A 23,442-nucleotide genomic window follows, 5' to 3' on the forward strand; every position below is an offset into this window, starting at 1 on the left:
CATGTTTTATATTATTTGTTATTATTAAAAGAAAACCCTTCCGCTCGTCCCGCCTTTCCACCTCCGGTATAATGAGGATGCAATTTGATTTAATCAATATTATTCGATGGATCGCCCTGGGCCGAGTAAGACCGGCTGGCTAGTTAGTAACGATGGCTGCAAGGGATCGCCTTTTGTTCGGAATGTGGTCCCGTGCATTCGGCCCATTCGTACGGGGCCATTTGCGAGATGTGCCAGCGGACCGGACCATTTACCAATCGAAGCAGTATCGCTGGCAATGCACCATCAGCGCGGAATGCGTGGTACCCGGGCCTGTATGTTTATGTATGTTGATATCAATTTATGAATCCAACGGAAATATTATAAATAGCAAAATATATATATTATAGCATTATTATGTGCAATCGTACCCCCGTTATTGGTTTCCTCTACCAGATGACGATAGTTTTGGTGTTAAAGAACTCATTACACCTGTTCGTTCTTTTAGAGTGCAACGTGCATTCTGCACTCGCGCGCAAGTGCATCCATGCGTTTACAATGTTAGTTGCACTGCCAGAGGCACTGTGAGGCGGTCGCGGTCAAAATAAAATTATAGTAATAAATAAAAATTATTCATATTGTGTGAATTATTATTAGATAATATAATGCCGATGACAATAGTACGAAATAATACACAATACGTTGCATTGTTGCCTCGATGAATGCAAAAATGCAACCAAAACAACTCCAGTAGTGCAACTGTGGCTTTTCAGATGCGCGCGATCGAAAAAACTCGCCGCCGATTCGGTCAAGTTTTGCACCAAAAAGTGGCCGAAGAGTAATAGGCGAGCATGCGATCAGGAGGCTGCTACCCGTCGATCGTGGCTATCTCGCTCCCACACCGTACTCGAGGGTCGTTCGCTAACGGTACTCAGCGTACGCTCACTACACGCCACGTGCGATAGTGGCTTTCTAACGGTACTCTGCGTACGCTCACTACGCACTACGGGCGGTAGTGGCTATCGGCCGTGAGTGAGTGAGAGCGCCGCGAGTGAGCGAAGCGACAACAGAGACCAAAACAAACAGCCTGCTGTGCGTCCTGCGCTCCTGTTCAAAATTGGCACTTTTTCGGATCGGCAAATTTTGATTTCTTTCGTGCAAGATTGCATGCAAGTTTAGTTGGGTGCAAGTCCGTCGATGCAACGAAATGATGCACTAAAATTGAATTCCGAACCATTCTTTCATGATTTTATCGGGTTTTTTGATTTCTTTCGATGTACGGCAATGAATTAAATAATTTAAAAATCACGCAATCGAACGCTTTTTTAATAAAAGAGGCTCTCTCCACCGACATGTATTTGGAATTTTGCCTTATCAATAACCGAGGAATCAAAACCAGCTGAAGAATTTGTAGCTCCTTCTTTCCGACTCCTATTCTGTCTCGTCATCGTGTTCTATGCACAGGTTATATCAATTATTTAGCCTATCGCGGATAAGTATCACGCCCGAAAAGAAGACAAAAGAGGCTTCCTCTTTTGGACCTTAACGCACTGTCGGTGCATTTGTAGTAAAAGTCTACATAAGCGCAGCAGTAGATTGATTCGGCTAGCAGCAGGAGGTAATCTCGGTTGTGGAAAGTTCAAAATTTCCTCGTCGTGCAAGCCATTTAAGCAACGTACGCCAACAGAATCACGACCAGTTCTGACGACCCACTTTCAATCGTGACCGGTTCCCATTTCTTCGGTAGCATTTCAGGAGCACCAAGAGGCTGTGGATAATATGATAAAAAATATCAATTAGACAACTATAGCTTAAGATTGGTTTTCGTCATGGTTTCACATTACTTACAAAAGCCGTGCTGCACAGGGTGTTGGAAAGTTGCACCTGATCTAGCTTCCAATGGAAATCTGCTAGAGGGCGCTATGGCACCCGGTATTGTCAGCTGGGTAGTTTATCGGCCAACCAAACGACAGTGTTGTCCTTGGGGTGACATTCAGCGAAAAATCTTACCAAACAATCCGTGGTGAGAGCAGATTGTTTTCCGGCGGATTTGTCCAAGATCGGTTTGTTGTGCTGTCCCATAAGACGACTGTCTCGATTAGTGTCCGCGGTAAAGATGGCTCTGAACAAGCTCAGCATCGAAAATGTGGACCTGAAGGGCAAACGGGTGTTTATGCGGTGAGCGTTTGTGCCTTTGCACGCTTTTACATACTGCCATGCCTCCTTAGTGATAACGAAGCTGCCTGGGATCGTTTTGGTGACGGTTGATTGCGTGCATCCGCTAATGGGACGTTTTTCCTTTCCTTCGCTTTTTTCCTGACCACAGGGTGGATTTCAACGTTCCGATTAAGGAGGGCAAAATCACGAGCAATCAGCGTATTGTGGCCGCAATCGACAGCATCAAGTTCGCGCTTGAGAAGGGCGCAAAGTCGGTCGTGTTGGCCTCGCATCTTGGCCGTCCCGATGGTAACAAAAACGTCAAGTACACGCTGGCACCGGTGGCTGATGAGCTAAAGAAGCTGCTCGGGCGTGATGTAACGTTCCTGAACGATTGCGTCGGCGCTGAGGTGGAGGCTGCCTGCAAGGACCCAGCGACCGGTTCCGTGATTCTGCTGGAAAACGTGCGCTTCTACGTCGAGGAAGAGGGCAAGGGAGTCGATGCCAGCGGCAATAAGGTAACGCCACCTTTGTGACCGTGCTTATCATCATCTGCAATTGTCGCTTTATAAATAGACTCGCTTTGTTTACGGGACACACTGTGATGTCGGTGTCTGAGCGGTTCCATTCATGACATGCTATGTTAGGCACTGCTTAGCAATCGTTCCCTATCGTTGCATAATAATCGCCAACTTTCTCTTTCTTCCGACCGTGTGTAGGTTAAGGCCGACAAAGATAAGGTAAAAACATTCCGCGAGAGCTTGGCCAAGCTGGGTGATGTGTACGTGAACGACGCATTCGGTACGGCTCACCGTGCGCACAGTTCGATGATGGGCGAAGGTTACAGCCAGCGGGCGGCCGGTTTGCTGCTGAACAAGGAGCTGCGCTACTTCTCGCAGGCCCTCGATAACCCGCCCCGACCGTTCCTGGCCATCCTGGGCGGTGCGAAGGTGGCCGACAAGATCCAGCTGATCGAGAACCTGCTCGACAAGGTGAACGAGATGATCATCGGTGGTGGCATGGCGTTCACCTTCCTGAAGGTGCTGAACAACATGGAGATCGGTGGCTCGCTGTTCGACGCTGAGGGTGCCAAGATCGTGCAGAATCTCGTCGACAAGGCGAAGAAGAACAATGTGCAGCTGCATCTGCCGGTTGACTTCGTGACGGGCGACAAATTCGCTGAGGATGCGGCCACTGGTGAGGCGACTGTTGAGGGAGGAATTCCTGCTGGTCATCTGGGACTCGATATTGGGCCAAAGACGCGCGAAGCCTTCGCGGCACCGATCGCACGGGCAAAGATCATCGTCTGGAACGGTCCGCCCGGTGTGTTTGAGTTCGCAAACTTCGCCAACGGCACCAAGGGGCTGATGGATGGCGTTGTAGCGGCTACCAAAGCTGGCACCGTGTCGATCATCGGTGGTGGTGATACTGCGTCGTGCTGCGCCAAATGGGGAACCGAGTCACAGGTGTCGCACGTCTCGACTGGTGGCGGTGCGTCGCTGGAGCTGCTCGAGGGCAAGGTTCTGCCCGGTGTAGATGCACTGAGCAGTGCTTAAATGCTCGTCACTAGCCCTGTAAGCGTTAAAGTCACTCGGTATCTTTACGGCATATTATTAGCAAGTGTACGTAACAAAGTCATAAAATTAACCACGATCATTAGGCTGGAGATCGAAGACAGTAACACTCGATTAAAGAGATGTTGCGTGTCGAATTGATCCTCTTACGTTGTTGCAACAGAACAATAAAATTATTTAAAGTGTACAACCTGAATAACCAGTTTCAAGCTCCATTTGGAAAAGAAACACTACCGAATTAAACTGAAGTGTAAGTTTGAACGAAGACAAGTGTCGATTTGCTGAATTACAAATATGCTACTATTTTCGGTTGTTAGAAAAAAATGTAACACATACATTGCTGTTAGTACTTTTTTTACTGTATACCTCGATAGCACGAGACCGACGAAGGACTTTTCGTACACGCCATTTTGAATGCGTTAACAATGGATGCGGCGTCACTCCATCCGATGAACAGTTATGAGCTCTTCCGAAACTTGTATGATGCGACACTTATGATTATCTACGTACTGTGGAAAAACAATGATTTCTTGTTAGGAATGGCCATTTCACGAAATGCAATTTGAAATTCTTACATGAAAAAACCTAAAGGCGTGATATTGCCGCTGCGGAAATATGCCAAGGCAGTTGGCCAGCCATGACATTTTCCAGTACTGTTCAATTCCATTTTTGGTTGAAGTACGATTGTACCGGCGTTATCCTTTTCTGCAGGTGCCCTTTATCGTTCTTTGATGACTAAAAGAAACGCGCTCGTTCTTTATCTTGAAGAAACAGACTGCTTTTTCGTGACCACGCTCAAGCACACTTTTTCTAAATTGATCCAGAACAGGACTGACATTTAACTGACTTACTACGCTTTGGTGCACAAACGTCAAAAGACAAAACGTCAGCTGAGTTCAAATTTGATCACCTGCGAATGCTTGACCGTTTGGTAATATGGGAAACTAATATAATATTTATTTTGCATTTTGTTTGCATGCCATCCAAAACTGAGCAGAATCCAAGTTTTGAAAAATAATTAAAGGCACATTTCCTTCGGCTTTCTTTCGTGCACGTCTATACAAACATCATGCAAATAAGTTGGTTCAATTTTATTATTGTAACTCATGCACCACTGCCGACGTAGGAGCAACAACATTAGGTTTACCGTATTCTGTTCAGTTTGTATTCACTGCGGCACCGAGTCAACAATTCTTGCCGTTGTTTAACAATCTAGCAACGTACTTAACTTTACCGTCGGTAGGTACACACCGCCTTCCAGGCGTTCTTTGATTTCACGTTCCGGTTTGTTTCACTGTCCGTGTGGTTAGTTCGGGGATTCCTTGAGGAATTTTTCTGATCTAGGTTTTTGTACATATATGGTTCTGGTTTGAAAAGAAAAGTTTGCTGCATTTTTGCTAATATGTTTGACGAAAGCGTACGCGATTTGCGACGTTGCCCAATCTGTGTCGTTGCAGTAGAATAGTAATCAAATGATGTTGAAATGACATAGCATGCCCCTACGTTGACCGTCCAATTCGTCACTCTAAGGACCCTCTTTTCCGGTCTCAGTATTTTGTAGTAACAATAGTAGATTTAAAAAGTCTAATTTAACTCTCTTCATCCGAGCAGGGTGTCCGGCTTTGGCCGATACGGTCCTGTTACTAGTCGCCTCTCCACCTAACGTGATGCTTCTATACTGCTGGCTGGGTATTATCTATCCCATGCTTTAATTTCATCATTCATTTCTATATAAAAATAAATACTTAACTTTCTCAGTTACCGCTATGATGCAAGGTGTAACAACGTAGTTCTCTTTGCCGTTCCGATTTGCTCTATTTAAATAATTATCTACAGCAGCAACTCTAGCTTCGTTACTTCTGCCCCCGCAAGGGTTGTTTGCTTTTCTTTCTTTTCTTTGCCACTTGTACAAGCACTTACATTAGGATTTGCTCGCATGTGCTGCTGCCAACGCTCTATTTACATTCATTGCTTCTGATCGTTTCACGTTTACCCATTTTTCATCACGACCCTCGAAGGCATTATTTGACGAGAAATTCGTGCTGACCATTTACGAATGTTATCTCCCACGCTAATGCTGTTGATAGTCCTGGTGGCCTGGATGATTTATCTGACGAGACTTTTGGAAGCTTCATTCTTCTATTGCCTTCACATACTTATCTTGCAGTCTCTCATTCGTGACACCCAAAGATTCTTATGCTCTGCCTCACAGCACCATAGAAATAAAACCAAATCATCAACCCCAACCGTATCCGTTTTGCTTACTTTGTGAATCGGTGTCTGTGCGTGCGATTTTTTGGCTAAAGGTTGTTTCTTTTTTTCATGAAAAATATTAGCAAAGAGCCGACAGGTGGAGTGCAAGTGGATAGCGCATAGCTTTTGGCCTATGGCCGCTCAGGGGTTGTGTTAATGTATCACACACCCGTTTATGGGTTTTGCTTCAATTTGATTGTTTTCTATCTACAACAGGCTCTTTCCAAAAAAATGAAATTTCTACTTAGTGAAATAGTAAAAAAGTTAAAAAAGAAGAAATGTACGTGACAAAACATAAAATCCTTTGCTAAACGATTGTTGCGTAGCTTAGCATTCAAAGCACACCCTAGCAATGCTTTATACCAGCGTTCACAGAAATGATAATATCCGAGAAAGTTAGACGAGAGAAGAAATGTTTTACAAAAAGCTATATCAAGTAACGATATATTTAAGAAATAGATAAACAGGATGCAAAAGCACCGGTTGAGTTAATTGGGAACAGAATTTAGAAATAGTGTTCGGCGGCAGCAAGTTGAACCGCTTAGTAGAGTAAAATATCTGTGAAAAATGAAAGATGGAAAGAGGTGTTGGATGCGAAAAGCATAGGAACGCATAGTAATTAAAACACAGACAGCTCTGTTCCCTTACAATTGATTCGTCCATTCATGGGGTTGCACGAGCTTTTCCAACTTAATTTGGGAAAAGTTCGGAACCAGACATAAACCAATGTTGCGTGTGTGGTTTTGACATAGTTCTTGAACGGTGGTTTCGACATTGCTAGGGATAAAGACATTGCTAGATGAAGCAAAGGATTTCCTACGTCCCTACATCGTTGATACATACTGCCAAACAAACAAAAATAAAGATGTGAATTAATACAGAAAATGTATTCGTTGTTCGTTGGACTAGAAACAACTTACTGTTCTACGAAAATTAGTAAAAAAAAGATATATCTGACAAATTTGAATTCCAGTAGCCCTGCATACGACGTGTCTTGTGTGAAACTAAATAGCACCGAAAACTCAGCATGTATCGAGCTTCATGAGCAATAACCGAAATTGAACCACAATATTCTATCCTCGTCTGATTATCACGAATTTGATGCGATCGGACAAACAACATGTTTGTCACATCGTCAAAGTAAGCACTGAAAAAACACACGAAGTAAATTCACACTCGAACGAAGGAGTGCTTCAGGCTAGCAGATTACTAAAAAGCACAAGTCATGACTTGTTTAATTTAAAGGATGCTCTCAAGCGATGCTGGGGAGGAAAATATGCTGGAAGTGTCTACAAGTCATAGAAAAAAATCTTTCACAAAGGATGTCCGCAGGCTGACGGGAGCATTTATACAGAGAATAGTTTTTGTTCCAGTTTTTCTAACTTATACGTACACACATACACGTGATTCAGTCATGTGGCTCCCTTAAACTGGACACGCCGGAATGTTCGATTCCACTAGGAGCATTGCGGCATAACCGAAAGCATAATTATCCACAATACGGATAATTCTGCAAATACTGAAATTCATATCTACAGACATTCGATTTTAGGCAGTGTATTCGAGTGTGAATTTAATTTGCAGTTTCTTATTGTGCTTACTAGAGGCGTAAAACCGCTAATTCATAATTCGGCGTTGAAGAGGATTCAACTAGTATTTCCTTCGAAAAGGAAAAAAAAGCGAATGATGCCGTTCTCCGGATGTTAGGCTTCTTGCATTAGTTATGCACATAGTAATTCAGGATATAGCTCTTTTAATTATCGGTTGAAAATATATAAAATCATTCATGTACGTAAGCAGCAAAATGATTTGCTATATTATGAAACAATGGTTTGGTTGAAAATTGAAAAAAAAAATAGACTAACCGATTGTTAAAACGATGAAAATGATATGGAAATGAAAACATGAAGACAATAAATACCTCGGGAGCACGGAAACGAAATGGGTTCTACAACCGACATGTCCACTACAGCACCTACTCTTACAGCAAACCACCCTTGCGACCAAATAGCAGTGAGCTTATCGTACCATACACGCTCTGGCCAAGCGAACGGCTTTCTTCCTTCGGCGTAGATTGTGTTGCCGGCGTCGATGGTGTCCCTTGTTGATTCTTTCGTTGATCCTTGCCGCTGCTGGCGCTACCAGCGCCATTCATCTTGGAGGATTTGCTTGCAACTGTGCCGAGATCTGGTCGAACGCTGGGTCGACTTGAACCGTTGACCGTACCTAGATCGGGACGCTGCGAGCCTCCGTTCGCACCGTTAAGCAAATTGCGGCGAGATTTTTGTCGCTGCATTTGCTTCAACCGTGCGGATGTTAAAGGAGACGCCGTTGGAGTTGACGAGTTGGCGGACGATTCCGTTACACGCGGTTCTGATTCGAAACTCGCGACAGATGAATTATCCGTATCCGAGGACATGGCGGTGCTGATGCCACTGCTGCCATCCGACGATGATGCCATACTCTTTAGAGTATCGTGCGACAGACCCTTGCTCAGTACGGCCTTGATGGTCTCTTTATCAATCACTAATTCGTCTTGCTGGTGCCTGCGCCGCTGGTCCTGCAGGTGCTTTAAGCTGGTTAGTTGTGCCATAGGACTACGGCCTCGATTGGTCGCAGCAGCCGTGTAGAGTGCCGAGGTACCGTGCAGGGCGAGCGGGCTGATTCCTGGTGGGTGCTGTGGAGGCAGCATAATATTCTCCAAGCCAATACTTTCCACCTTCTCCATGATCTTAATGGAACGCAGGGCTTTCTTTTCTAGGCGCGTGAGGGCGACCTTGTTGCGGGATATCATTCTCGAGGGACGATCGGCTTGATCGGGACCTTGGCTGGTCGAGGCGCTATTATTGGTGCCGCTAGTCGAAGCCGCGAAACGCTTGCGCAAGATGTCGGCACCCGATGCTAGTAGACCGGATAGAAGCGGTGGCTCTGGAGACATAGAACGAGTCGGCGATCCGTCTGTTACGAAACAAGCACAAATGTGTTATAGATAGTAAAATTTTTCATTACAGAAAATGCATTCAAATATTACACTTCCGTAACGGTAATAATTGACGATTTGAAAAAAAATATTAATATAAAAATCATTTCAACGTTTTAACTTACCTGGGCTATTGCAGGGTGTGACCGTGGGCGAGAAGTTAGGCCCGGCGGGCGTATTAAGTGCACTGGGGGTTACGGCTTTAATGCCACGCTCGTTCAGCATCGACGCAAGGCCCATATTGACGCTGAACGTAGAGCAGGAATTACGACGCGATAGGCTCGAACGGGGTGTCGATGGAGCTGTTGGTTGTCGCGATGGGCACTCCGAAGCCATCTGCGAGGACATTTGCGACGGAGGCAGGCTAAACGTTACAGCTGTCGTTCCATCGTCCGGATGCAGCACTGTGCTGTTGGTGTACGTGTATGTGCAGCCAAACGACTGGAAACGCTTGCCTGGGTGATCTTCGGTATCTTCGTCCTCCTCGACATCGGATAGCGAGTACGTTTGCAGGCCCAGTTCATCCAGACCGCGACCACCTCGTATCGTGACGCCAGGCCGCTCCTCAAGCAACCCACTCAGGGTCGGTGTGGCCAGCCGCGACCAGTGATGCAGGGTTTGGGAGCCCTCGATTGGTTTGACGATCTGCAGCTTCTCAGGAAGACGCCACTGGTTGGCACTGCTGCTACCGCCGGTGGCAGAAGACGAAAGTCCGGACAGTCCCGATGAACCGGTCGACATAATACTGTCCGGTGTACGGCATCCGAGCGGCATTCCCGATGGTTGCTCGTCGTAACTGTACGTTCCTAGAGGCGCATGCTGCAACATAGCGCGCCTTGCAAGCACTTCCGCCGGTGTGAGGCGTTTGAGGGCCGCCTCTAGATCCTTAGCACCTGGGGCACCCGGGATACCAGTCTGTGCTGGCCCAGGGTAGCCATCTTCGGATTCGGTGGTGAGGCTTTCACGCGAGTACGATCGACCACCGAGCGAGCTATCGTACATTGTGCTGTACACAGACGATCCACTCTTGTACGAATGGGTCATTGTCGTGATGCCAGCGTTTGCATTTATGCCAATACCGCCACCAATCCCCGGATACACGAAAGGGGCCATGCGCGGTTGCGAGGAAGAGCTCATCGTCATTGATCCTAGCTGCGAGAAGCTGTCACTAAAGCCGTTCGGGTTTGCACGGCTAGCCGAGCGAACTGTCTCGAAGACTTTCCGGTAGCCGGGCACCTGTTGCTGTACGCCAGTTGAAGACAGCATCCCGCCCAGCAATGATCCTCCGCCAAGTCCTCCGCGCACGGAATCGATACCCGAATCGAGACTATGTTCCGAATACAGCGACGTTTCCATCAGCTCCGACTGCAGCGAATCGGGTGCTGCCGCCAATCCTGGGTTGCCGGGAATGAGGGAACTGCGCGCGAGTGGCTGCGAGCGTTTCCGCTGGCGGCGTAATTGCTCTTGTGTTTCCTGTAGCAAATTTAGCACCTCCTGGTAGCGCAGCTTAAACTCTGCCAGCTCGCCTGCTAGTAGGTTCTGGTTTTCTTTGGTGATGCTCAGCAGCGAGGATGCCTCCTCGTTCTCGGATGTTAGCTGGTGCAACCGTATTTCGGCCTCAGCGAGGCGACCTGTCAGGCTGATGATCTGCTCATGTTGCAAACGGTTCTCCTCCTTCAGTCGTTCCAGCTCTAAATCTGCCGAATGTACAGTGACAACTTGTTAGCATATGGGATCGATTAAATTTATGCACGGGATACACTTACTCAATCCATCGTACTCGGAATTGGCATTCGTAAGCTGGCTAGCAAACTCCGCCATCAGCTTGCGTTCCTGCTCCTCGCACTCGTCCGTTTCCTTCACCAGCTGGGCTGTCTCGGTACGCAGGGATTTGTTTTCGTCCTCCAACTGCTTGACCTTGCGCTGCAGCAGCTCCAGGTTGATCGATTTCGATGCCGTCGGCGTGACTAGTTAACGAAACACATACCGACGATAGAAGAGATTTATATTAAATCAGTTAAAAGCTACGAATGTGCTTCACTCAATGGCTGAGCGTTATGGCAGGCGTACAGAATAATCGCATGCAAAAACAATTCGACGTAGTTGCTACTGATAACAAGGAGCCTGTTTTTTGCCGCTGGTAACAGGGCACCATCTTCATTGGATGGATCAGTTCCATCGATAGTAGCAAGGCAGCACTTGGTTCACTTATCACCTCCATTCTGAGGGCGTTGAGAGGCACTATTGTGGCTGCTCAAAGGACGCTCGCGCCTTTAGAGACAAGCCCCTGAATTGACCGATTTATTTGTTGTTTTTTCCTACTGCTATAAACACCACTACCAGTATATGAAAGAGGTCGACAATCAACGGACACTACCGGAATGAGAACTTTTCGCAATCCACCTAACACTGCACCACAAGTCAACCGGCAGCCATTTCCGACTGCGCCCATCGACAGAACTGACGGGTCTACGAGTCCTGAAGTGTTCTTCTGTTTCATAATCGAAAAACAAACTGTTTCTACTGAATTGTTGCTATATATTGATTTTTGTGTCAGTTGTTTCGTCCTCTTTTATTGAGGTAGCGATGTTTTGCCGTTTTTTTTTCAAAGAAAACATACTAAAACAGAATCACATGCCACAAGCCGTTTCGACGAGAGAAACAGAGAAGGCATACTAACGTTTATTGTATCGATTTTCAGCTCGATATAATTCTATTACCACATCGTGTTTTTGCTAGCAGAAGGCGGAGAATATTACCATACAACAATGGATCGCACGTGTGTTTTGCTTTCCTTCGCGAACTTAAAATTAGACTGATTCTAATTAGGTGCTTATACTACACTGCACACTTCAATCCAATGCGCGTTGAAATGCAGCTACCGCTGAGGAACGTACGTGCAATACACTGCTATTGCGACGCGGTCCGACAACCGTAAATGGATGATGCGGAACGTCTTGATAAGAAATTACATACTGAGATGATGTATATTGGCGATAACGTCGGAGGATGAATCTTTGCCTAATTAAAAAGACACTGACAAGGAAAGTGTCTGGCAGTCGCGGCGTTGGAATATTAAAAAAGGCGATTGTTTGCCGAGCCATAAAGATAAGCTAAGTGTGAGGATATCAAGTCACATTTTGCGACAAGAACGTCATTGCGCATGAAGTTTCAAAGTGTTCTTACACATGATGTAATGATATAGTGCATGAATATAACAAAGACACAGCCTTGGCCATTTTTTTTAAGTAAATTTGGTAAGAAAAAAATTTGAAAAAAATCTCAAAGCTCAAATTTTACATACCATTCTCACTACTGTCGTCGGCATCGTTGGTTAGTATTCCGATCAGCTCGATCTTTTGATGCAGCTCGTGTGAGAGCTGCGCCCGGTTTTCGTTCGTAGTTTTTAGCTCCTGTTCCAGCTCGGTGACCCGGTTCTCAAGTTGCGTATTTTGTGCCAAAAGCTCCTTACCGATCTGGACCGTTAGCTCGAGGTCCTTTTCCTTCTCTTCCAGCAGGCGCGTTACAGCATCGATATCATCGTACGCGCGGGTCATTTGGCTTACTCGATTACCACATAGGACTGTAAAAGAAAAGGATAAACCAAAATGACAATCTTTTTAGTAACTATGGTATTTATTACCAAGCCACTGCTCGAATCGAAACGTGAATAATATCTAAGGGTCAAAACCGAGCGTAATGAATGGTGAACAAAAAAACTAACAAAATGATTTGCTACAGCTACAAACATTATGACGTGCTAGAAATCAGATAAAACGGGAGGGATTCTACATATCTGATATTGATGTAAATCGATCGAAGAACTGTATCTTGATACGGTGGACTGATCACGTGATATATCAATTGCATGCGAAAATAAAATTCTTTGTTTTTTATTTCAAATGAACAACAATTAGTTGACTTCCAGAGTATTGCTTTGTCTCAACACGTTAACTTGCCTTTACCAGGCATTTGAATGAGGAAACAAATCTTAGGACATGCAGGCAAATCTATAAAAAAAATAGATTGAGCTTTGTGTTCGATCTGTTCGAATCAATCCATTTTCATTAGTTACAATATTTTGAACAACTTCGGTTGATTTATATTTTACTTAAAACATTGCCAATAAATAATATTTAGAGATAAATTTTAATAGACCAATCGAAATTGAACAACAATTGCACGCTTAGTTTCAAATCTTTTTCATAGACAAAATAAACCGAGTGAATTTTCCATATTGGCATGATGTTAAATACCCACACCTGACAACCAAACAAACAAACGCTGTGATTCGTGAGGTAAAAGTTAAAAGAAAAATATAAAAAAGCACCAGAAAAGTAAATGCCTATGTTGGAAAGCGTTTAGAAAACCACAATAGATTTGACATTGATGACTTCGTGACTAAATAGCAGAATAACGCAAAACCCCCTCGGGATCGTGCCAACTCCAAATGAAGTCATTATGCAATGGCGTTTCTTTCGCTCCTATTATTTGTTTAATGATTCATAGACGAGGAGGATAAAATCATTGTGTTGCATTGTTAAACCTGAAAGGTGCAAATTTTACGATTACTAGTAGTGGAAGACCTCCCCGGTGCTGAATTGTTTAGCCTCTCTCCCCGTGAAGCAAACACGTTCTTTTTTCTTCTTTGCGTAAAAAAAACTAAGGTTTTGTTGCTTTTCCACAAGCGCACGATCGTACGGAACCGGTGGAACTTGACGCTTCCAATCAAACAGGAAAGCCTAAAAATGCTTATAGTAGCGGCTGTAACAACGGGGAACCATAGCGAATAGATCAAAAGCCAAAAAGTAAATGTCACGAAAATAGAAGATCAGTTGCCGCAACATAGTTTCCATTCATCATACACTGAGACCATCGAACACTCCCTTTTTCGTTGGTAACAACCAACATCCAGCATTGACGATTGTTTTTTTTTGTTTTTTAAACCATTCGCTAAAATCATCCCTCTGGCAATATTCGCTCCAGGTGTCCGCGAGTTATATCGGGTATGAGGAGGAAAATCCAATTACTGAAAATGATCGATTGTTTGGAGAAGTAAAGGTGAGTTGGACAACGTACGGCAAAAGGAACAAGTGTGTTAAATATGTCTTAAGGGTATCATTTCTAACGTCCAAGGAGTAGTAGAAGTGTATTCATCATCAAATAATGGAAAATGGACAAATATATAAAAAAATTCATTGCAACACGTCACAAATAGACAATTATTTTGGTAGCCTTCTCTTTTTTAACCGTTCATATCATTACATCAATCAAAGAAAGACTAGTTGACATCGATGTACGATCGTTGATCGATGTACAACTCAGTGATCGCACATTACATCACAAAAAACCAATAAAGAAGTACTTCTTATTAACCTCGTTGGAGGCCCAGTCCATGGCGCCATGTTTCGGCTGCATCGACCTTTCACTTGGATGATACCTTTACATCGACTAATACATCGTTTGAATTTGTATTCGCCTTTCTTCGCAATACTGGTAAATGGAGAATGGAAGCATAAATAATGCTTTGCGAGATGAGTTAAACTGTGCATAGATGGCCATTTAAACGTGCCTCTAATTAAGCCCTTCAAAGTGGTAGTATCAGATTAACAATTTGGGATGATTGTTTAACGCTGTAATTGCCCAGTTACTTTTACTTTACTCCCTGCACCTTTAGCAGATAACAACCTGAGCACAGAGAAAATTCAGTAGATGCTAAGCGAGAAATAAATCATCCTAGTTTTCAGAACTACATCTTTACGCTTCGTGGACCTAAAGAATTAACAATGCGCCGAAATGAAATATTCGTTGAAGATTCATTGAAAACAACCAACCTCAATGTGGTTTCTAATGAAAGATGTACAATAGAGTAAAGATGTTTTGGCACTCCAGCAATTTTGACTTCATTTCAACAACATCCGCGCACGATCAGAAAAAATACTGGAAGGTTAAAAGTGTATTTAAGTAAGCTCACAGCCGAACGCTTGAGATGCCTTCGGAAAAAAGGCGCCGATCGCAAGAGCACTTTAGGGCTTAGCTCCAACCGATTGACATTAGAATCGGAGGTGGAGTGAGTGCTTTTCCCAGACACCCCGGGGTGAAACCGAAACCGGTACCTGTCTGTGACCAAACAAACCACACCTTGTCGGCGCCTTCTGGAATGAACGAACGATCGAGTGGTTACTGTACAGCAATCCCTTGCCCTATTCTGAACCTTTCACGAGCCTGAGACTATTAAAATATTTATAGTTAATCGGAGTAAAAGTTCAAACGAACGATCAGCTATTGCGGCAGGTTACCACGGCAAGGTGCAGCAGCATTTGTGCCGAGTGAGTGGGTTACCATCGTCTTACTACCCGATCAGATAAGCAGTAACACTAACAAGGTGCCGAAGGATCATGGGTTAAATTTAGTATGGTGCAGTAGGCCTGTTCGTGCCTTTGTGAAAGACTGTTTAAATTAATTTCATTCGCTTGTTTCCAACCAGAAAACGAATGCAATTAGTGATACCACTGCATATCGAGCTGGAACAAGATTTCCAATCGAGATAAAACGCTCACGACAGGTCCAGGGAGAGCTTTTGCTGCACGTTATCGTAAAAAACAGGGACTCTTTCCGAGGGCATTGCATTTGCTTGGTGAAAAGCAAAACAATTTTTTGAGGGGAAAGATTATTACTTTTATTTTATTTACATAACAGGTACTAGAGGCTATCGCGCGCGCATAACCTCTAAGATCGCGAAAGATCAAATACTCAGGTTACCGGAATCAGGCGCTAATTGACTTTGGTGCATAAAAAACACTTTCGCCCCATCTCTTTTGAATACTATTTTGCTTCCGTGAAGTAATGAGTGCCAATTTAAGCAATAATGCCGTTATAAACAGTAGATCCTCACAACATGTTTTGATCCGTTTTTTAAGCCCTTCTGAATCAGGAAATAAAACACTGCATTTAATTTTGAAAACAAACCGCAAGTAATCTTAAGTAAAGTCACATTAAGAGATATCAAAATCAGACAAACACACACGTATATCGAACATATCATCGGAATACAATACCACAGGCAATACTATAGATTAAAAATAGCTTAAGAACTAAAAAAAAGAAACTTAACACAACAACGAAAAATCACTCAGCAAAAACAAAACAAAGAGCCCAAGCCAACCATCATTTGCTCACGCAAATATACTGTATGGGAAAATCGTCGAATAGAAACTCGTCAAACCTTGCCGTTTTCCATCACCTTGCCCAATACCATCACCGGCAGTAGTGCGATCTGGCGATCGAATGTGCTCCTCGATCGAATTCCCCATTTTTTGCTGCTTCGTGTCATATGCGAAGCTGGCAGAATTAATCACAACGTTTCGTGCGGATTGTTCGTCCCCGTGCGGTGCGGAAGCGACGCCACCATAACCACCTTGGCTACTTAGCGTACTTTTCGACGTGGGAAAATTCTTCCGTGCACGATCGGTTGCTACGGATGATGAGGATGACGAACGGGACCGTGATCTTGCTCGTCGGATGGTGGACAGCAGTGATGAGGCGATACTCGAAGAACGTTCCCCTTCATCGTCGTTCGACTGTTCTGATGGAGAATGTCGTTTTCTTCGAGCTAGCCAGCTTTCTTCCTTGCGACCTCGGCTCGGGAGACGCTTTGTAGCAACATCTTGGAAATATTCGGTCGAGGAAGCAGGTGAAAATTCTTGCAGGTGAGCGGGTTGACTAGCGATAGGCTGCTGCACCGGTTCCGAGTGGCAACTGCAGTCGTCGGGCTCGGTTTCCGTTTCACTTGCATTTGTATCCGTGGCGTGGTCGTCCGCACCATCGTTAGTGGTTCCGGAAAAACTGGAAGACTTTTTGGTCTTTTTCTTGCGAAACGCACTTACCGCGCGAGAAAGCATGTTCTGGCGAGTTGCTCTGTATTTGGCTAATATGTGTAATTTGTTTGGACAAGTTTTATTTCGCTTTCAACACAGTCACTTCAATGGCCTCAAAAGGGCGAGAGTCGACACTTTAAAACACGATATCATTCTAACTTATGTAGGACACAATTTCATAAAGTTTCTCGAGAATAACTTTGGCAAACACACTTTTTGGAGATCTACGTTCAGGAAAATAACTCATACAAATGTAATCTACAGACAAATGGGCGTATATACGAAGTAATCAAACTGCAAATAATTCGTCAGTATATTCAAGAGCACGTACATCGAAGCGGAAGAAATGCGGAAATTTAATAACCTTACGGTATACGGCTAATGATTTGTATTTATCTTTTTCTGGGTACGGTAAAGGCACCTATTTACCATTGCACCGGTTCACCAGCCGGTCTAGCATCGGTGCGCTAATCAATCAGTTGAGAATGTGAGCAACCGTTTTACATCGTTTCCATTACACATCGTCTCGCATTTGCGTTGGAAGGCGAGTAGCAGCAGAGGGTGGAAAATAAATAATCAAATTATGATTAACCCATTTTCAGAAAAAAAAAACTTGTGCTGTGGAAATTTTGCAGCCTGTTATTTGAAGCGCTTTCCTGGTTTTTCTATTTCTAAGCGGGTTTAATTTGGAAAAAATCGATACCTTTTCGTAGTTTTGCATAACGGTCCAATGTTCCTCTGCATTGGGACGCTTTGAGTTCTCGTTTAAATAGCGGAACATGATTTTTCCCCGTTTGCAAGCGGGTGGGGTAGCACGTTATCTAATAGCTAATTGCAGCGAAAACAACGTTGCAAATCATTTAGCATTGCAGTATAAAGGAAAATGGCGACTAGACAATGTGCGCTCGTCAGTCCAATTCTTGCTAATGTTTCAGTGGAATGAATTATTTTCCACCGGTTCCAGGTTAAGATAACGACAAGAAAAATGCATCAGCCAGAAAGAAAGAGCACAAGCTAACAACCGGAACAAGTTGTCTCATCTTTAACATCACAATGTATGCAGCAGCACAGAGTAACGGATAGGTATGAACGCTTTAACTAAGAAATGCACAAAAAAACACATCATACAATAATGCATCTTCTTTATGGCCTGAGAAAATGTAAAAAAACTATTTACAAGTACTGCGCATCGATTTGGGACGCAGATTATTAATCAGACAACACCTTAGACGACGAAAATTGAAAGAAAAAACCCATTACTCTACCAAGTATTCCATTTTTACTCAAATGAAACAGTACGAGGAGTAGTGGCAAATGCATTATCCAATAAAAGCCCTGCCACAAATGACGTGAGATAAGGTTTGCCTTTCATTGGTCTGCAGGCACCCTTTTTTTTAGCTAATGTTAATCATCCTGCCTGTGAATGTGGTACGCCATGGTCACGGCCACGGCCTCGTCGAGCTGCTGAGATGATGTGTAGATGATGAATGCTGATATGAGTTGCTTTGAGTTCAATTGTTACTCTGCAGAAAGCCTAAGAAAACTAATGAACGAAGGGGAAGATTTCAGAAGAAAAAACTCTTTGCTCTCATTTTAAACTATGTAGTGCACCAGAGGTGACTCTACTGGTTGCGAATAAGAGCCCTTTGTCCCATTAGGCCAATCAACGGTACATATTTCGATTGACACCTGTGCAGCAGGGGTTTTCCCCAGTGTAACGGTACCGTGTAGCAACATTATGAGATGGGCCTGGCATAGCTGCAACAACATTAGCGCACACAATGCAGAACGCGACCTTAGGGTTATTCATGCTACCGTCACAGTATAATCAAGCATGTTCGTACAAGTGATCAACATGTGTATTCTCTGTGCAGTACAGAGTGCAACCTGTACATAATGATCATAACAATATGATGACTTGCTACTACATTCTGCAAAAATTGTTGCTTCTTATTATTACCCATCGTTCGTTGATGTTCATGTTATTTTGAAATTGTTTCAATGTCGTTTGAAAGGGTTTGTGAATAGTGTATAAGAGAGCTATGAAATGCATCTTCCTACACTACCCTTTTCAAGAAAGAAAACAGAGAGAGGGAGAGAAAAAAGCGTTCGACTGCATTTTACGGTGCATTCTGCGATTTGCACACGAACTTCTGAACGCGTATGGTTGAAATAGCTGTATATCATATTTCCACTTTTCTGCTCACTGTGAGAAAGTTTCGTCAAACATTTCATCTGTTGGCTCGAACACTACCCCTCACCGGGTCAATGATATCTTTGTCCTCTTACAAAAGGATGTGGCTGGCAATTGTTACGCGTGCAATGATAGCCCTCGACGGAACGCAGGGAAGCGCCTCGGCAGAGCAGCATTTGCGGTACACGACGCAATGACAGTCACTACGAGGAGACACACGAACGCAATTGTTAGCATAGTTGGTTTGGAGAAGATTCCGCACTACCGGGAGTAATTTTTTCTCTGTACGGTTCAACTTGGTATGCTATGCTTACAAACACACAAAACAAGTTCGAGCGGCTTCTGGTAAATGACCAGCGGAGCAATTTTTGCAATGGTTACCGAAGATTGAACTCCTCTCTTGCTGTCTCCTTGGGTTCAACCTCTCATCTCCAGTCCCTCTCGTTAACGACTAGTTTAACCGGAAAACGGGCCGCTAGAGATACAAGTTCCCAATTGAGGTTCAATTATTTCGGGAAAATTGAAGTCACTCGCAGCGTTTGGCGTATTTAGGAAGCAAGCTGTATTTAGAGGTACGGATTGCATAAACTCCATGGCATAACAAGGGGTTGGTTTTATTTAAAACTATCTCTTTGGAAAAAAATGTAAGAAAATCTAACATTTTCTAATGATTGAAGAAATAAATCAATACAATAGACAATTTATTGTACTAGATATTTTGACAAAAGCCAATGCCAATGATTTAAAAACATTTGTATCGAATTGTACTTATGAAGAGGCTCTAATCTTTCGATGAAAATAAACTTTTTGTAAATAAATAAGTCATAAAGATGCATAAAATCGATTTAAGACGTGATTCGTAATAAGATAATACGAAAATCACACTCCTACAGATTCACAATCACTTTACACTGCCACATACACAACACAGATTCACGCGCACGCGAGTTGTATCTGCGTTGGGAAATCTGCGTTTACATTTTTCCATATTTTGGCGAGTGAAGTCGGGCACACAAAAATCAACAGCACACCCAATAATACCACACCCCTTCCATGAGACACACACGCTCGCTGTTAGGTTGTGCATTGGGAAGGAGAAATTGATAGTTTTCACTTCACTTTTGAGCCGTTGCCTGCACGATGATAAATTTGCTTTTCGTTCGCACCAGAATGAAAAAATAATGTTATTATTCCACACTTTCTTACTGGCATATTCGAGACTTTTCTGATTATTTATTCGTTGCAAATCGTACACGAAACTTTTAGGAGACACTCTATAGCATCAGTTTCTATTATATATCGATTTGTGTGCTATCTTTTGGCCGGAAACGTAGCGCAATAGGTCAAAAACGATCAATTATCAAACCGTTTCTTATTATGGCCAAAAGACGGGAAATTACATAGTTGAAATCGACTCGGCGCACTAGGGAAAATCATGCAGGGAAACTCGCGGTTTTAACAGTTTAATAATCTTCGCTATCGAAGCGTTGGGTGTAGTTTTCACCACATTCTCTTCACAGCATCCAGAGAGTGCGTAACAGCATTACAATCTTTTTGCATCATCATCAAACATTTTGCATCAGTTGTAAACATCGGTATGAAGAATCGGAGAAAGATTATGATCGCACACGATAAAACACGAAACATAACGAAAATACATTTGCTTTCCACCCAAAATTTATTTTAGCAGACTGTTGTTCACCGTTCACGGATATCGTAGACAATTTTGACAACTGACAGCTATGCATGAGCTTTACAAGTATAAGAACCGTTCTGCTTTCTCCCGAACGAGAGAAATGGCGTGGAATAGCTCACGGAGGATGCTGCTGCGCAGAAGATACATGTTTTGAAAATGTGATCCAAGGGTTAAAAGTATCATTTGGGAAACGGAAGCAAACCCATTTGTTTTGATTATATAACCAACCAATACAGTGAATAATCGTTTGAACGAATGTTTGAACAAACTAAAAATATTTTCTATATGTGATACTTTATCTGAACTTTTCGCATATTTATTCTTTTGATTTTTCAAACATTTCGAAGCATCCAAATGATTATGCGAAGCATTAATACTAATGACATATAATTTTAACAAAACTGTATGTACATTTCAATACTACATAGCCATGGTTCGCTTAAGGTTTTGGAATTTTGCATATTATTACAAAACAAGATATTGCGAAATACATGACACTTTAAAAAGCTCACGGATGTTTGGAATAAAACAAATACAAAAACAAAAAAACAACTTCAAAATCGCGCATGCGCAGTGAGTGGGATACGCCACACAATTCAATGTCTGTGAATTCTCGTCATGATGATTGTATGAACAAATAAAAAAATCATTTTGCAAGCCCAGGTAAATGTTACAGATGATTTAAGCACATCTTTTTCACAATTATTGGTCATTCTAAAAGCAGGTGGTGCAATTTTTGACATCAAACATAATACGACAGAATTTCACAATATCTTATGCACCTGAATTTCCTGCGAGTGTTTCTCTTATGGCGATGCTAGTAGACTTTTTTGTGGAAGAAAATCGATATTTTCTTTGTGACTGTGAGCAGAAGGACGAAACTTTCCGGCATTTATATTTTCAAAGCTTTATATTTTATCGAGAATATTTGGCACTAATGTATTAAAGCATCCTATGGGCAACTTGTATTATGGTGTACGAAGAAACATGAATGAATTTCAATTCATGCTATTGACCTTGTAAACAAATGGCAGTGTTTTAAGGAAGGGTAAAAAGGTTTGCTTCAATGCACAACACAGCACTCATGGAATCTAACGAAGTTCTATGAACGTTCGATCGACTATTCAACAATAGTTCGAACAACTATTTTGTCACATTTCCACCAATACTTTTTTTATTAATACCGTTATTATTAAACGAATAAAAACCTCAATAAACACATCACAATTTCAGTCGTTTCCGTCTTTGCGCACGAAATGTCAAACGGTGACTGACTCGAACGTGTTCAAAATATTGCTTCCTTCGCATGTCCTGTCCGATCCTACCGCTGAGTTCCATGCATCCTGCTCGCAGCTGACTTGACGTTTCTGTAGGGCGAGTGCGTGTTACTATCGATTTAAAGGAGAGTTCATTTTGAGGTTGAGTAATCCACAATGCAGTTTTTCTGCTATTTTTACTTTCCTTAGACGATGTTATGATACTAATTAGTTCTTTTTGCATGAAAGGGATAGACAAATGGGGTAGAGAAAGAGAAGAAAATACAGTAAAATGATTTACGAACCCTTAAAGATACGCTAGTTTAATTGCATATGGAAATAAATTAAAGCGAAGAATGAACCTCTTTACTATCTGATTTCTAGCATGACCTTTTTCAATTCTCTTGCTTTGACAGAGTGAGACAATAAAAACAATCGGATCCGAATGAAAACTGGTAACGAACATAAAAGGAAACCTGATACGCTTCAGAGGATAAGTGTGCCTTCGGTGTCATTGCAACGCTTCGCTCTTCAATTACAATTTCTTATTTTGGGATCTTGTCCATCGTCTGGCTGTGTCGCTTTTTACAGCTGTTTCTATAGATTTGATGCGTTTGTATATTTTAACATGCGTTTAATTCGGATGCAATGTACCGTACTATTTTCAGTTCCTTACTAAAACAACTGAGGCTTTTAAAACTAGCAATAGCAGTGAAGACCAGTGGCAACCGTAGTCTCTTATGGTCAAAAACATAATTCAGCGACGGAAAAAATTAATTTGAATAAAATTTTATAAATGATTTAAATAATGCATCGAGAGATGCGGCGTATCGGAAAAGAACTGACAAATCAATTTGGTAAGATTTCAACGGGCTGAATTCTTCAAAATAGTTTGTCGAAATGATGAAAGATTTCTTAAATTCGATTTCCATCACACAATCTATTATGTAGTGCGAGCATCTTTTTAACGCAAATATTAATATACCATGGTGCAATAAAACGTGTGAGAGATTCATGAAAAAAAAAAACAATAATTAGACTGATGGGTGCGATGAGGTGCACCTAAAGTAAGAAATGAAATGAATCCATCAGTTCGTGTATTAAAAGGTACTTTTACGAAGAATCTTACGAATAAATCTCGCATGAGTTTGGCATATTTAAATGCAGCATTTTTGCTAAAAACAAAAGCGAAGGTGTTCTGCCATCACAAGATTATAATGGTTTATGAGACCTTTATTTGCCCAATAAAATGCTGTCGTAAGTTAATTTATTTTATTACCCTTGCAAATGAAAGAACAAGTTGTAAATTAAACGGAAACCGCTATCACAAATCCAGCAATTTGAGCATGAAATAAAACAAAAAGAGCTGTGAAGAATCTTTAGCTACATTGAAACGTGCTTTAGGTATGGTTTTACGCATAACTTTCGGCTTTAAAAAAGCCAATGCGCATTTTTAATTGAAAATGATTCCTGGAA

General features: G+C 42.6%; 2 protein-coding genes across 2 annotated transcripts in view; one reads left to right on the forward strand and one right to left on the reverse strand.

Moving 5' to 3' along the window:
* Positions 1-1,947: 1,947 nt before the first annotated feature.
* LOC128725824 (phosphoglycerate kinase) lies at positions 1,948-4,210 on the forward strand. Its single transcript, XM_053819595.1, has 3 exons — positions 1,948-2,157; positions 2,306-2,654; positions 2,856-4,210. The coding sequence occupies exons 1-3, from the start codon at positions 2,096-2,098 to the stop codon at positions 3,690-3,692; spliced, it is 1,248 nt and encodes a 415-aa protein (XP_053675570.1). The 5' UTR covers positions 1,948-2,095; the 3' UTR covers positions 3,693-4,210.
* Positions 4,211-7,944: 3,734 nt separating this feature from the next.
* Positions 7,945-23,442, reverse strand: part of LOC128723103 (trafficking kinesin-binding protein milt) — a 37,755-nt gene continuing 22,257 nt past the window's right edge. Inside the window, exons 2-5 of the mRNA XM_053816814.1 lie at positions 12,248-12,526; positions 10,710-10,910; positions 9,069-10,640; positions 7,945-8,921 (exon numbers count right to left, since the gene is read on the reverse strand). Of these exons, the coding sequence (XP_053672789.1) occupies positions 7,945-8,921; positions 9,069-10,640; positions 10,710-10,910; positions 12,248-12,526 (3,029 nt within the window). The remainder of the gene's footprint in view (positions 8,922-9,068; positions 10,641-10,709; positions 10,911-12,247; positions 12,527-23,442) is intronic.

Source organism: Anopheles nili, chromosome 3 (assembly GCF_943737925.1).
Source record: "Anopheles nili chromosome 3, idAnoNiliSN_F5_01, whole genome shotgun sequence".
NCBI lineage: Eukaryota > Metazoa > Arthropoda > Insecta > Diptera > Culicidae > Anopheles > Anopheles nili.